We start from the raw sequence: 15353 nt of genomic DNA on the forward strand, positions 1-15353 counted from the left end.
ATGAGATTTTACTGCAGAAGTTCCCATCCTCCCAGTGTCCCATCCTCCCAAGCTGCTAGCCTGGAGAAGAATCAGATGGGGCTAAAGTAGTGGAATAATGGTGAGGTTTTAACAGGTGCATTGTTATTTGGTAGGGACATTTTTCTGATACACAGCCAATACAGTAGGAGGCGACATGCACCTATTACATTTGTTTGTGGACCGCCATAATATCAAAGAAGAAGATCTCTGGCTGGATACACTTTTACGCCTGTTACGCTTAGACTGCTACTGCATGAGCAGAGATGAGATGATGACTTTAAGCAATTATTATTATTTTTTTTAACTAAGTAATATACACAACTGAAATGTTTTATTATTTCATTGTAATTTCCTATTTTTCTATTGATGTCTACCCAATGTGGACCTGACAGAGACCATGGAATATTTCCTATTTTTCTATTGATGTCTACCCAATGTGGACCTGACAGAGACAATAAAATATTTTGAAGGTTTTGGAAATTGAATGTTCATTATTTTGGGCTTTGGAATTTCCATTAAACAGTTCTAAAATCATTGTAATGTCATTATTTCATCATTCATTAACAATTATCAAACAGAAATCCATAACCGTGATTGTTTTTTCATAATTGAACTGAACCCGAACCGACCTCAAAAAGCACTAATCGCTCAGCACTAACCGCCATACAATTAGGACTGTCATAATGGTGTCCCAGTTTAAATAACCATGCTGTCCCAAAATATGTTTTTGGCTCAGTATACACAAATGGGTGTCCTGGGAATATGATATCCACATGTGTCCTTTTTGTGTGATTAGGAAACATCTTAAAGATTTCAGAAATGTATCATGTGTTGGGCTAATATGTTGGATATATGTCATGTGTTGGGCTAATATGTTGGATATATGTCATGTGTTGGGCTAATATGTTGAATAGATGTCGAAAGAGGCTACAGCAGACGTAATTTCAAAAAGTGTCCCAATTTTTCAGAATTCACCCTACAGCCTGAAACGAATGCCTGCAAAAAATGTGTAAATGTTCCTTACAAGCCAGAATGTTTAATAAAATGACATTATTCTACCAGTTAGACAAAATTACCAGAGGAAAGTATTGTTTACCTAACTTTTTAGAGAGCAGGTAGGTATATGGTTTGGTGGTAAAAATGTGTTTTATATTTGATATTCAGTTTTGTCTTGTCAATAGCTATTGAACCAAGGTATGATGGAGAACAATCAACACCTTTTTTTGTGTGAATTTGTTTATTTAGTTTATTTTTTTGTTCAGATTTCACTCTGCAAAAAAATTTTAAAAAATAAAAGTGTGGATTGTTCCCCCTGCCAACCTTTTGCTCTTGGTCTTTCGTGGACCATAGGCTTACATTCTAACCATCTGCTCAATGGGGGCGCTATCCTCCGTGGAACAGAACTGCATTTTCTGTTGTGCTTGCAAACGTTTGGCAGGGGGCAGTGTAATCAAAATGTCTCTGGTATGAAAGCCTACTGAGAGTGCTTTCTTTCCTCATCTCTGTTCCTTCATCCACATTTATGAAATGTGAAATCAAATCCCTGTTAGGCATCCAGCATGATTTACTAAAACTATGTTTGCTTTGCACTCAATTGCAATTTGAGGCCAGTGCAAATGAGCCTACCTTTTCACATTGCCTGTGCAGTCCTTTATGCGAAATGTATAGAACAGGGATTTGTTTTCTCCTGTTAAATTCATTCACATAATGTAGATGAAGGAACGGTGAGCATTATGGAGCAACATTTCTGCCAGCTAACCAACTTGCACTCTTCCTTTTTATAGTAAGCAGATGCTCCTCCTCGCTCTACGGCTGGCTTCAAATCCTCTGTTTTCACCTCAGTGTTTCAAATTCTTCCTTGACCCGGTCCTCTTTGTCTCAGGATTTCTGGTTACACTGTTTTCTTATTTGACTTATCTGACTATTTTACCATTAGCTTTCCTCTGTCATGTAATCTAAGATGTGAAACAAAATACATTTGCATTATTCACTGAGTGTACAAAACATGAAGAACAACTTCCTAATATTGAGTTGCATAATTGATCATAGCTTTCACCTGGATTCACCTGATCAGTCTGTGTCATGGAAAGAGCAGGTGTTCTTAATGTTTTGTATACTCAATGTATATTTGCACTTACTTATATATATTTTGTACATTGCTCATAGTATACGCAGACATTGACATGTGCATGTCAATTTTTAAGAATGCATATTATGGTATGAGTAATGGAAAAGGTAGCAGGGCAATTCCACAATAACATAATTATGCTGAGACTGATTTTTCACTTTAAAATGTCAAAGTTGAAGAAAACATACAACTCTACGCACAAGGACTACTTTGAAAAATCTATACAGAAATTACTACAAAAACACATTTACTTGAAGAACTGTGGAGATGCAAAGTTTGGTGATGAAATGATGGTAAAATCTCCCTCAGTTATTTATGCAACCACATTTTTCAGAAACTGTTAAATAACTGCTCCGAATTAAGATTTAAAGAGGTCTGCAGAAAGAATGGGGTGTCATCTATGACATGATACCTTGAGTTTGAAAAATATATTTTGGTTATTGAACTACAGTAAGTGAAGTGGATTTACACCCAGTAACAGAATTATGGTAATGTAATTACATCAATAGTCCCTGTAGTACAAAGAAATGCATGATTATGGATATGAATGTCATTCTCTTCACAGTGATGCATCTTGAATAGGTACCCAAAGGTAGAAATATGCAACGTCATCCTTTGTATACAGTGCATTTGGAATGTATTCAGACCCCTTGACTTTTTTCACATTTTGTTACGTTACAGCCTTATTCTAAAATGGATTACATTCATTTTTTCCTCATCAATCTACACACAATACCCCATAATGACAAAGCGAAAACAGGTTTTTAGAAATGTTTGCAAATAGATTACAAATTAAAATCAAAAATAACTTATTTACATAAGTTTTCAGACCCTTTGCTATGAGACTCAAAATTGAGCTCAGGTGCATTCTGTTTCTATTGATCATCCTCAAAATGTTTCTACAACTTGATAGGAGTCCACCTGTGGCAAATTCAATTGATTGGACATGATTTGGAAAGGCACACACCTGTCTATTTAAGGTCCCGCAGTTAACAGTGCATGTCAGAGCAAAAACCAAGCTATGAGGTCGAAGGAATTGTCCGTAGAGCTCTGAGACAGGATTGTGTCGAGGCACAGATCTGGGGAAGAGAACCAAAAAAAGTCTGCGGCATTGAAGGTCCACAAGAATACAGTGGCCTCCGTCATTCTTAAATGGAAAAAGTTTGGAACCACCAAGACTCTTGGTAAATGGGGACCCCAAGAACCCAATGGTCACTCTGATAGAACCCCAGAATTCCTCTGTGGAGATGGGAGAACCTTCCAGGACAACCCTCTCTGCAGTACTCCATCAATCAGGCCTTTATGGTAGAGTGGCCAGACGGAAGCCACTCCTCAGTAAAAAGCACATGGCAGCCCGTTTCGAGTTTGCCAAGAACACCTAGAGGACTCTCAGACCATGAGAAACAACGTGGTCTGAGAAACTCCCCAAATACAGGTGTGCCAAGCTTGTAGCGTCAAACCCAAGAAGATTCGAAGCTGTGTTTGCTGCCAAAGTTGCTTCAACAAGTACTGAGTAAAGGGTCTGAATACTTATGGAAATGTGATATTTCAGTTTAAACATTTTATGTTTGTGCTTTGTCATTATGGGTTGTTGTGTAAATTGATGAAGGGGAGAAAACAATTTAATCAATTTTAGAATACGGCAGTAACATAACAAAATGTGGAAAAAATGAAGGGGTCTGAATACTTTCCGAATGCACTGTATATGTGTATTCTACACACTGGCTATTATTCAAATGAGCTCTGCCCCCAAACAAGACCAAATTTGGTTAGTCCTGACCAAAACTGAACCAATCATAGATTGTTTCACAAGTTTTGACATCACAGTACAGTACAGTCAAGCACAATAGAGTACAGTACATCACAGTAGAGAAGAGTTCAGTACATTACCGTACAGTAAAGTAGAGTACAGTACAGTAAAATACAGTACATTATAATTATTTTTTTAAATGAAAAAATATTGAACCTTTATTTAACTAGGCAAGTCAGTTAAGGACAAATTCTTATTCTACAATGATGGCCTTCCCCGGCCAAAACCACACCTAACGACGCTGGGCCAATTGTGCGCTGCCCTATGGGACTCGCGATCACTGCCGATTGTGATACAGCCCGGGATCGCACTAGGGTCTGTAGTGACTCCTCTAGCACTGAGATGCAGTGCCTTAGACCGCTGTGCCACTCGGGAGCCCTAATGTACTCTACTATACAGTGCCTCATTGTATTGTACTGTGCTGTCCAAACTTGTGTAACATAGACGTCTATGATTGGTTCAGATTTGGTCCGGTCACCTATCATGGAAGGCTATATTAGTGCCAAATTCAGGCCGGTCTGGACTGACCCAAAAAACAAAGTCTGTGGATGTTGAAAGAAAGAGAAGGAAAACAGTTATGAACTGAACATAACAGTATGCAAGTGGAAGAGAGGACAGTAGCAGGTGACCCAACTGTGGTTTGTGACTACTATGATTTCCCATTGTTGCCATTTCAATTGCAGTAATTCTGTTACTGATTTTTAGGTAATTCTGTAACTGATTTGCTAACAGAACTTTGTCATTCATAAACCAAAATTGATGCCAGAAAAAAACTATAATTGGCAGGTCTACCTTTACTTGTTACTTCTGTGAACTTTCAATATCCTCCCTCATGTGGGAGAGAAATTCAAAAATATCTTTAAGATATGTGTGTTTTTGGTAACAGAATTACAAGCCACAAGGCAATGTTTTTTAAACTTATAGAAGTCAAATAATTTCTCCAAAACTAAGTATTGATATTATTTGGCAGGGGTCTTTACTTCAGTATTATTGTGTTTTGGTGTATTTCTAATACCTTTTAAGACTTTTTCTGCTAGGTTTTTCCAAGACCCATTTTCCATCTGTTTGACCAGATGCTTAATTTTATACATTGAAAATTGTTGTATCTTTTTCCCCAAAACATATCAACTCTTAGCTTTCATTTGACACCCAATTGGATATGCTCCTTTGAACATCACATGTTGGTGCTCACATGGAAATTACCAGCATTACTTTGCATTATAAAATTATTTGTTAAACATGACTTCCAATCTCAATAAAAAGAGAAATGAACCTGTCTGATACCAGTCATTTGATTTAGTTTTAATATGTAAAAAATATCATGATTACAGAACATTATGTGACATCCAGATGATCAGGCATCTGACTTGGAGCATGCATCAAGCATGTTTTACAGTGATGGAGTCTTAGCTCCAGCTAGTCTTAGCTGGAGAATATATGTTTTAATTGGATGACTTGTGTTATGCACAGACAGGTTGTGGATTGCAATGGATTTAGTGACGGAAGAAGATCAGATGGACTGGATAAGCTTAGCAGTGATAGCTGATAGTTTGTCGGGAACAGCGAGTAAAGATTGTAGGTTTACTTCTCATAATATGTACACATTTTCTTCATAATATATTTGATAAGGTTTCCAACATTGTAGACCTACCTGAACCCTATAGCACACAGACAGCTCCTATGTGTGATGTATGAACCACCCAGCACTTTCACCCGTATTTTCGAATACTACAAGCATGTAACCCTTCTAACCTTTACCATCTCCACATCATCTTGTTACTATTGATTATTATAAGCTATTCGTCAAACAAATGAACATTAAAATATGTCTGTGTGCCTCCTTCCGAATAGGAATGCAGCACAGACAGGACTGTTACACAAGGTGATGCATCCTCACCCTAGGTATCCCACTTAGCAGCTTCCCACTATCCCTGTTAAGAGCCTTAGGCATGTTTCTGGAAAGAGCTGAGCAGCTAAAGCGATTACTACAGGTCACACAAGTCGAAAGTCCCGAGAATTAAGACAAAGAAGGCAGGAGAGGGAAGGAGGTGAATGGGGTGGTAGGGAGGGAATGGCTAATTATATTGACCTACCAAGGAACTAAGCGGTTACACACAAATATTCAAGTACATTACTTTCACAATATGCCATTTGGAATTTATAATGCAGCAAACCTTTATTATTTAGGTCTATTAGATGTAGACACACAAGTAAAAACACAAGCAAAAACAAAAAAAAGTTAGGTGTTAAACCAATATTGACCAAATAGATATGCACGTGCAACTAACATTTTTAAAAGGATATTTGCACAACAAATGTCAGTTATATGTGCAGATCTGATATTAAAACATTTATGAGCTCATGGTTGTTCCAGAACTACAGGTAAGGAAAACTAGTGTGTCTTTGAGCATGTGTTGGCTATGTTTGAGAGAGGGGCTGTGTGATGTGCTAGGGAGGAGAGTAATTAACCAATTAACTACTTAGCCAATAAACAAATTAAGATAACAGCACGGTACGCTAATAGACTTCAAAATGAATAAATTGATTTATTTGCTCAAATAGAAAGACAGTTTGTGCACAATTAGAAAAAACAACAGCATGTGCAAGAGGGGGGGCAAAATGCTTGTTGAGTAGCCTCCCCTAGTGGTCATAAATCACACAACAGCATTGTATTTTTTCTGAGATGCGATTTATTTTTGGGATGTTTTTTAAAGATTTCATATATATTCTGTACAAAATTACTCAGTAAAATGTTTATATCCTGTTATTCAGTTTTTGCCCTTGCTCTTTAAAGGATAAATGTACCTTCTCAAGAGGTCAGTAAACCTTCTCAAGCCAAGTGCTAAACAATCAAGCCTTGATACCTTAATCAAATCAATGTATCATGTAATTAGCACAAATTAAGCCTTTACAACGTAAGTTCCAAGAATTCTGGCATGCCAGAATTAGACCTTTAATTATGGTGATTACTGTTAATTAGCTAATGTGTTAATTAATGAGATTGTGGGAGTGCCTGTTGAAGCACCTTCAGTAAAAGGAGAAAATAAAGGTTAAAGGCTGAGTAAGCAACCTTGTTCTGAGTGAGAGGCAACACCTAGGTAGCGAGAAAGGAGGTGCGATGAACCCAACTCTCTCCTCCCTCCCTCTAAAGATCGCAGTCAGCTGATGAAAAATGTTAAGAGAAAGTTTGCTGGCGGAGCGAAGCTACGAGGCAGGTTATATTTTAATAAAGGATCAAATATTGTCCTGTAGTTGTTTATGGGCGAGGGACGCCTCGGCGGAAATGGAGTCCCTAGAGAAAGCAAGAACAAGACGGTTGTCAGAAGTAGTGCAGTATTATCATAAGGAGACGTGTACTTGGAAAACGGAGAAGGAATGGAGGGAAAAGGAGAGGGAGAGGAGGTCTAAGAGAGAGGGAAGAAGAGGGTGAGCTTGAGTTAGATAAAAATGGTGGAAAAAGGGAGATGGTTTGTTAAAGAAGAATGGTAGAAAGTGTAAGCAGAGGGAGCTGAAGACAGGAGGAGAAATGGAAGTGAATGAGGATGAAGTATTGGAGGTGGTAGGTGCGCTGAAGTTATCGGAGACAGAGGTATGCACCGAGGATCAGGAAAAAGCTGAGTCTGACAGTAGGAGTGAAGTTTATGGAAAAAGTGGACTCTTGCCTTTTGGCTGATCCATTTCTGGTTTCACGGTGGGTGAAAAAAGAGTTGGGTAAGGGTAACCAGAAGTGGTCTAGTGATAATTGTTTGTGTTTCTGTTGGTCGCAGGGAGAATGCTCTCAGAGTAAAACGAATGGTGGCAAGAAAAGTTAATTGTTTCATTTTCAAGAAAAGGGCACCATTGAAAGGAGTAATAACTGGGGTAGCAGTAAATATAAAAGTTGACCAGCTGAGGGGAAAGATTCCCGGTGTATGTGATGCTCTTCAATTGATACGACGCAGACAGGGTGGCGAGAGTGGGGAAACAGAAGAGTCATTGCTCTTTTGAGTTTTGAAGTTGAGCCTTTGCCCAACAAAGTGAAGTTAGGATATACAGTTGATGTCAGAGGTTTACATACACCTCAGCCAAATACATTTAAACTCAGTTTTTCGCAATTCCTGACATTTAATCCCAGTAAAAATTCCCTGTCTCAGGTCAGTTAGGATCTCCACTTTATTTTAAGAATGTGAAATATCAGAATAATAGAAGAGAGAATTATTTAATTCAGCTTTTATTTCTTTCATCACATTCCCAGTGGGTCAGAAGTTTACATACACTCAATTAGTATTTGGTAGCATTTCCGTTAAATTGTTTAACTTGGGTCAAACATTTCAGGTAGCCTTCCACAAGCGTCCCACTATAAGTTGGGTGAATTTTGGCCCATTCCTCCTGACAGAGCTGGTGCAACTGAGTCAGGTTTGTAGGCCTCCTTGCTCGCACACGCTTTTTCAATTCTGCCCACAAATTGTCTATGGGATTGAGGTCAGGGCTTTGTGATGGCCATTCCAATACCTTGACTTTGTTGTCCTTAGGCCATTTTGACATAAATCTGGAAGTATGCTTGGAGTCATTGTCCATTTAGAAGACCCATTTGCGACCAAGCTTTAACTGATGTCTTGAGATGTTTATTTATTTCACCTTTATTTAACCAGGTAGGCCAGTTGAAAACAAGTTCTAATTTACAACTGCGACCTGGCCAAGATAAAGCAAAGCAGTGCGACAAAAAACACAGAGTTCCACGTGGGATAAATAAAAGTACAGTCAATAACACAATAGAAAAATCTGTATACAGTGTGTGCAGATGGAGTAAGGAGGTAAGGCAATAAATAGGCCATAGTAGCGAAGTAATTACAATTTTGCTAATTAACACTGGAGTGATAGATGTGCAGATGATAATGTGCAAGTAGAAATACTGGTGTGCAAAAGAGCAAAAAAAGTAAATAAAAACAATATGGGGATGAGGTAGGTAGTTCGATGGGCTATTTACAGATCGCCGAAGTCGAGGATTGGTAGGATAGTAGGTTTTACGTGGGTATGTTTGGCAGCGTGAGTGAAGGAGCCTTTGTTGCAAAATAGGAAGCCGATTCTAGATTTAATTTTGGATTGGAGATGCTTAATGTGAGTCTGAAAGGAGAGTTTACAGTCTAGCCAGACACCTACAGTGGGGCAAAAAAGTATTTAGTCAGCCACCAATTGTGCAAGTTCTCCCACTTAAAAAGATGAGAGAGGCCTGTAATTTTCATCATAGGTACACTTCAACTATGACAGACAAATGAGGGGAAAAAATCCCAAAACTCACATTGTATGATTTTTAATGAATTTATTTGCAAATTATGGTGGAAAATAAGTATTTGGTCAATAACAAAAGTTTATCTCAATACTTTGTTATATACCCTTTGTTGGCAATGACAGAGGTCAAAGGTTTTCTGTAAGTCTTCACAAGGTTTTCACACACTGTTGCTGGTATTTTGGCCCATTCCTCCATGCAGATCTCCTCTAGAGCAGTGATGTTTTGGGGCTGTTGCTGGGCAACACAGACTTTCAACTCCTTCCAAAGATTTTCTATGGGGTTCAGATCTGGAGACTGGCTAGGCCACTCCAGGACCTTGAAATGCTTCTTACGAAGCCACTCCTTCATTGCCCGGGCGGTGTGTTTGGGATCATTGTCATGCTGAAAGACCCAGCTACGTTCCATCTTCAATGCCCTTACTGATGGAAGGAGGTTTTCACTCAAAATCTCACGATACATGGCCCCATTCATTCTTTCCTTTACACGGATCAGTCGTCCTGGTCCCTTTGCAGAAAAACAGCCCCAAAGCATGATGTTTCCACCCCCATGCTTCACAGTAGGTATGGTGTTCTTTGGATGCAACTCAGCATTCTTTGTCCTCCAAACACGACGAGTTGAGTTTTTACCAAAAAGTTATATTTTGGTTTCATCTGACCATATAACATTCTCCCAATCTTCTTCTGGATCATCCAAATGCTCTCTAGCAAACTTCAGACGGGCCTGGACATGTACTGGCTTAAGCAGGGGGACACGTCTGGCACTGCAGTATTTGAGTCCCTGGCGGCGTAGTGTGTTACTGATGGTAGGCTTTGTTACTTTGGTCTCAGCTCTCTGCAGGTCATTCACTAGGTCCCCCCGTGTGGTTCTGGGATTTTTTGCTCACCGTTCTTGTGATAATTTTGACCCCACGGGGTGAGATCTTGCGTGGAGCCCCAGATCGAGGGAGATTATCAGTGGTCTTGTATGTCTTCCATTTCCTAATAATTACTCCCACAGTTGATTTCTTCAAACCAAGCTGCTTACCTATTGCAGATTCAGTCTTCCCAGCCTGGTGCAGGTCTACAATTTTGTTTCTGGTGTCCTTTGACAGCTCTTTGGTCTTGGCCATAGTGGAGTTTTGAGTGTGACTGTTTGAGGTTGTGGACAGGTGTCTTTTATACTGATAACAAGTTCAAACAGGTGCCATTAATACAGGTAACGAGTGGAGGACTGAGGAGCCTCTTAAAGAAGAAGTTACAGGTCTGTGAGAGCCAGAAATCTTGCTTGTTTGTAGGTGACCAAATACTTATGTTCCACCATAATTTGCAATTCAATTCATAAAACATCCTACAATGTGATTTTCTGGATTTTTTTTCCCTCATTTTGTCTGTCATAGTTGAAGTGTACATATGATGAAAATTAGAGGCCTCTCTCATCTTTTTAAGTGGAAGAACTTGCACAATTGGTGGCTAACTAAATACTTTTTTGCCTCACTGTATGTATTTGTAGTTGTGCACATATTCTAAGTCAGGACCATCCAGAGTAGTGATGCTAGTCGGGCAGGGCGGGTGCGGGCAGCAATCGGTTGAAGAGCATGCATTTAGTTTTACTAGTGTTTAAGAGCAGTTGGAGGCCACGGAAGGAGTGTTGTATGGCATTGAAGCTCATTTGGAGGTTGCTTAACACAGTGTCCAAAGAGGTGCCAGATGTATACAGAATGGTGTCGTCTGTGTAGAGGTGGAACAAGGAATCACCAGCAGCAAGAGCGACATCGTTGATATATACAGACAAAAGAGTCGGCTCAAGAATTGAACCCTGTGGTACCCCCATAGAGACTGCCAGAGGACCGGACAACAGGCCCTCCGATTTGACACACTGAACTCTATCTGAGAAGTAGTTGGTGAACTAAACGAGGCAGTCATTTGAGATACCAAGGCTGTTGAGTCTGCCGATAAGAATACGGTGATTGACAGAGTCGAAAGCCTTGGCCAGGTTGATGAAGACGGCTGCACAGTACTGTCTTTTATCGATGGCGGTAATGATATCGTTTAGTACCTTGAGTGTGGCTGAGGTGCACAAGTAACCAGCTCGGAAACTGGATTGCACAGCGGAGAAGGTACGGTGGGATTCGAAATGGTCAGTGATCTGTTTGTTAATTAACTTGGCTTTCGAAGATTTTATAACGGCAAGGCAGGATGGATTTAGGTCTGTAACAGTTTGGGTCTAGAGTGTCACCCCTTTGAAGAGGGGGATGGCCGCGGCAGCTTTCCAATCTTTAGGAATCTCGGATGATATGAAAGAGAGGTTGAACAGACTGGTAATAGGGTTTGCAACAATGGCTGTGGATAATTTTAGAAAGAGAGGGTCCAGGTTGTCTAGAATTACTCATAAGCGGCACGATTTTTTGACATTTCTCAGAATCATGAAATTTCATTTCAACCTGTATTCATAATGGAATAATGCCTGAGTGTAAGAATAGTTATATACAGTATAAAGTACATGCCTGTTTTTTGAGTGCTCCAACACCTGTTTACCATTGTCCTTTTCCTGGTTAAGCCCTATCATTAGATTCCTGTCATTTTTGTTAAGCAGCCCTCCTACTTCTTTTGTTTGCTCAAGCGTGAAGGCCTATACCTGAATTCTATACAGAATATTTGCCTCTTGAGCCAAAAAGCTCCCCTAAATGGACAAAAACATTGTCAAATAATTACATAAGTACATAAGCAGAAGGTTATATTGCAAACGTTTTGTAGCATTAAACTAAGGATTAATCATGCAGTCAAGCCAACACTCAAGTCAACATTTGAGGTAAACAGCAACAAAACTTCCATTTGTAGGAATTTGTCAAAGTAATTCAAAAATGTTTAAAGGTTACAAACAGTCAGGACAGCTGTTGTAAGCTTATTAGATAAACCCCAAAGACCTCCGTGTGAGCTATTTTTTCATGTTACCCTATTTCAATTGTTTGTGTGATTCAGTCCTCTGTTTCTGAAGAAAGTGTTGATGGCACGTCAAAAGCATTTATGGATAAGTCCCTAAAGACCAAGACATCCAGCACAAAGCCAGAGTTAAACCAGCAGAGCGCAGATTACAAAAGGCTGAAATGCGTACCATTAGCCGGCTTAACAGCATTGGAAAGAAGATTAGCTGGCTGCAGTAACACTGAACTGCTATCTATGTAAATGGGATCATCCTTATCATCCAGGTTTTTCTGCACGGAAAGAAGATTACGTTCAGGAACTGTGTCTTATATACATGTGCAGGTGTGTGTGGTTGTATGAGAGGACTTGTGTGTTGAGGAAATTACTTGACATCTTTCATTTGAGGGTGGGGCACTGTGATATCACTCTTAAGGCCTTATAAAAGTCCACTTAGTTCCCCAACAGGACATGCGATCAACCTTCGAGCTCCTGAGGTAGACACCAGGCAATTAACGCATTTTGAATTACTTATTCTCCTTTTAATGGAATAGATCTTTGTAGTTATAAAACCTTGGTAGTGGGGAAACCTTGGTAGTGGGGATTATACTAAAACAAATTGGTTATCAAATAAAATGAACACAATGAGGTCGAATGCTCGCCCCGTGGAGCTCCAGGAGGGTTTCTACATCCCTATCGCGCTGGATACCAACAACATCACTTCACTCAGCCCCTTCCTGGTTCCTCAGGACCACCTGGCGGGCAGTGCTATCTTCTATGGCATGTCATTTTTCATGTTCTTCCTATTTGTTGCCGGCACTGCTATCAACGTCCTTACCATCGTGTGTACTATCCAGTTCAAGAAGCTGCGATCTCATCTCAACTACATTCTGGTGAACTTGGCAATAGCTAACCTGCTGGTGTCCATGTTTGGATCCTCCACCGCCAGCTTGTCCTTTGCCTACAAATACTTTATCATGGGATCGGTTGCATGCCAGATTGAGGGATTTACAGCTACTCTTGGCGGTAAGAAAAATATATAGACTACAAATACTACAACTATGAGCACAATTGCATCTGAACATCTTTTTTTATTGTCCATTAATATACAAGCTTAATATGTACAATTTGAAATTAATGTATTGGTGTCACATTTCTTTTCATTTAGTCATTTCACATCTATTTTGACAGTTTGTATGCTTCAATCCTTTTGTAAATTGATAATCTGTAGCAGTGCTTTAGGAATCCTCATAGTAAAAAGGATATTCACATCTGCCTATAAACCATTCATGTATGTGCTTTTATTTTCATTGCAGGTATGGTGAGCTTATGGTCTCTCTCAGTAGTGGCGTTTGAAAGATGGTTGGTTATTTGTAAGCCAGTCGGTAACTTTCAATTCAAGAGCACACATGCAATAATCGGCTGTGCAATCACTTGGGTGTTTGGGTTCGCTGCCAGTCTTCCCCCTCTGTTTGGCTGGAGTAGGTCAGTGTCATTTTCACTCCTATCTCTCTGACTCGTTCTCTCTCTGTGTGTACAAACACCTCACATACGCAAGTTTCCAGACACACACACAAATCATTTTGGTTTGTACATGTGATACAACACTTGTGCAACACTGTTCCTGAATTTGAAGGTGAGGACTGTGATCTGTTCTCTTCCCCAGATACATTCCAGAAGGTCTCCAGTGCTCCTGTGGACCAGACTGGTACACCACAAACAACAAATACAACAATGAGTCCTATGTGATGTTCCTCTTCTTCTTCTGCTTTGGAGTCCCATTCAGTGTCATTGTTTTCTGCTATGCCCAGCTGCTCTTCATGATGAAGGCGGTATGTGCAAGTTACACAGAGGAAGATATCCTTTGAATTAGTTGCTACATGATAACATGGGCATTGTTTATCACTGGGAAACAATACATAGAAAACAATGTAGTCACAGAAGTTTTTTGGGGAAAGTTTATTGTCATATAGCAGCACATATTTAGTTACAATACAAGGATTAACATAAAATATAATTTGGTAATCTAAGTAATTTCGAGTGGAATTAGCTAAATGTATACGAAAAAGCCTACATGAAAAAGGGTAAAGGGTTCAAAGGAAAGGTAACAGTAACCACCATCTTAATGAATGCTTTCTTCTGCTTATTTTGGAATCTATCCATGTTATAGCGATTATTAGTGGAAGCCTTTGGGATGAGATACTGACATCAGTAGGCTGTTACAACAGCACTGGAATCATGCCCTCTTTATCTCCCCACACAGGCTGCCGCGGCACAGGCAGACTCTGCCTCCACCCAGAAGGCAGAGAAGGAGGTCACCAAGATGGTGGTGGTGATGGTGGTGGGCTTCCTAGTGTGCTGGATGCCCTATGCCTCCTTTGCTGTCTGGGTTGTACAAAACCGCGGTGCACCCTTTGATCTCCGATTGGCCACCATACCTTCCTGCTTCTCCAAGGCCTCCACAGTCTACAACCCTCTCATCTATGTCTTCATGAATAAGCTGGTATGTTTATAGTTTTTAAGTGTCAGGTTGAATGGTTACCTTAATACCGTAAATAACTTTTCCTTATTTAGTCACATGATCGTTTTCATGAGATAATTTTCCCCATCAGTGATTGTCTTCCTCCTCACTTTCAGTTCCGCTCATGCATGATGAATTTGCTGGGATTAAAGTCTGGGGATGATGAGGAAGCATCATCAACATCCTCGGTCACTCAAGTGTCTTCTGCTGGTTAAAGAGGGCGTCTCTATTTTTATTTTACTTGCTAAACTGTTGCTACTGTATGATCATTTGTATATTGTAAATAATATTGAATGTGCACTAAACAGGACGTTTTGTCCTTGAAGGTGTTGTCAAAAATATGTGGTATGATAATCTTATAAGAGTAGCTATAACAATTTAAATGCATTAAAGAGAGATGAGAATAAATGCACACAAAAAGTATATATTTTTTAACTCATTTATTGGTTTGGGTGTTTGTGTCGCTATACTCACTTTACATAGAGTGCATTATGATGCATTGCTTCAACGTGGTTCAAAACAAGACAATAAAACACAAAAGGTACATTTTCAATGTTTAAGTGGGCAAATACACTTTACATAGGTCTATAAGTTGGTAGCCAGAAAATTAGTATTACAATTTGGACTTCAGTAGCAGTCGATCTAAGTCTGTAGATGTACTTCAACACTTGTTCATGAAAGCATCCTGAACAGAAGTCCAATGGCAT

At 39.6% G+C, this 15353-nt stretch overlaps 1 protein-coding gene across 1 annotated transcript; it reads left to right on the forward strand.

Annotated features, from left to right (window-relative positions):
• The first annotated feature begins 12545 nt into the window (after positions 1 to 12545).
• opn1sw2 (opsin 1 (cone pigments), short-wave-sensitive 2) lies at positions 12546 to 15069 on the forward strand. The gene is made up of 5 exons (XM_029683736.2): positions 12546 to 13151; positions 13442 to 13610; positions 13792 to 13957; positions 14389 to 14628; positions 14763 to 15069. The coding sequence occupies exons 1-5, from the start codon at positions 12761 to 12763 to the stop codon at positions 14859 to 14861; spliced, it is 1065 nt and encodes a 354-aa protein (XP_029539596.1). The 5' UTR covers positions 12546 to 12760; the 3' UTR covers positions 14862 to 15069.
• Positions 15070 to 15353: the final 284 nt, after the last annotated feature.

Source organism: Oncorhynchus nerka, linkage group LG15, assembly GCF_034236695.1.
Source record: "Oncorhynchus nerka isolate Pitt River linkage group LG15, Oner_Uvic_2.0, whole genome shotgun sequence".
NCBI classification, from domain to species: domain Eukaryota; kingdom Metazoa; phylum Chordata; class Actinopteri; order Salmoniformes; family Salmonidae; genus Oncorhynchus; species Oncorhynchus nerka.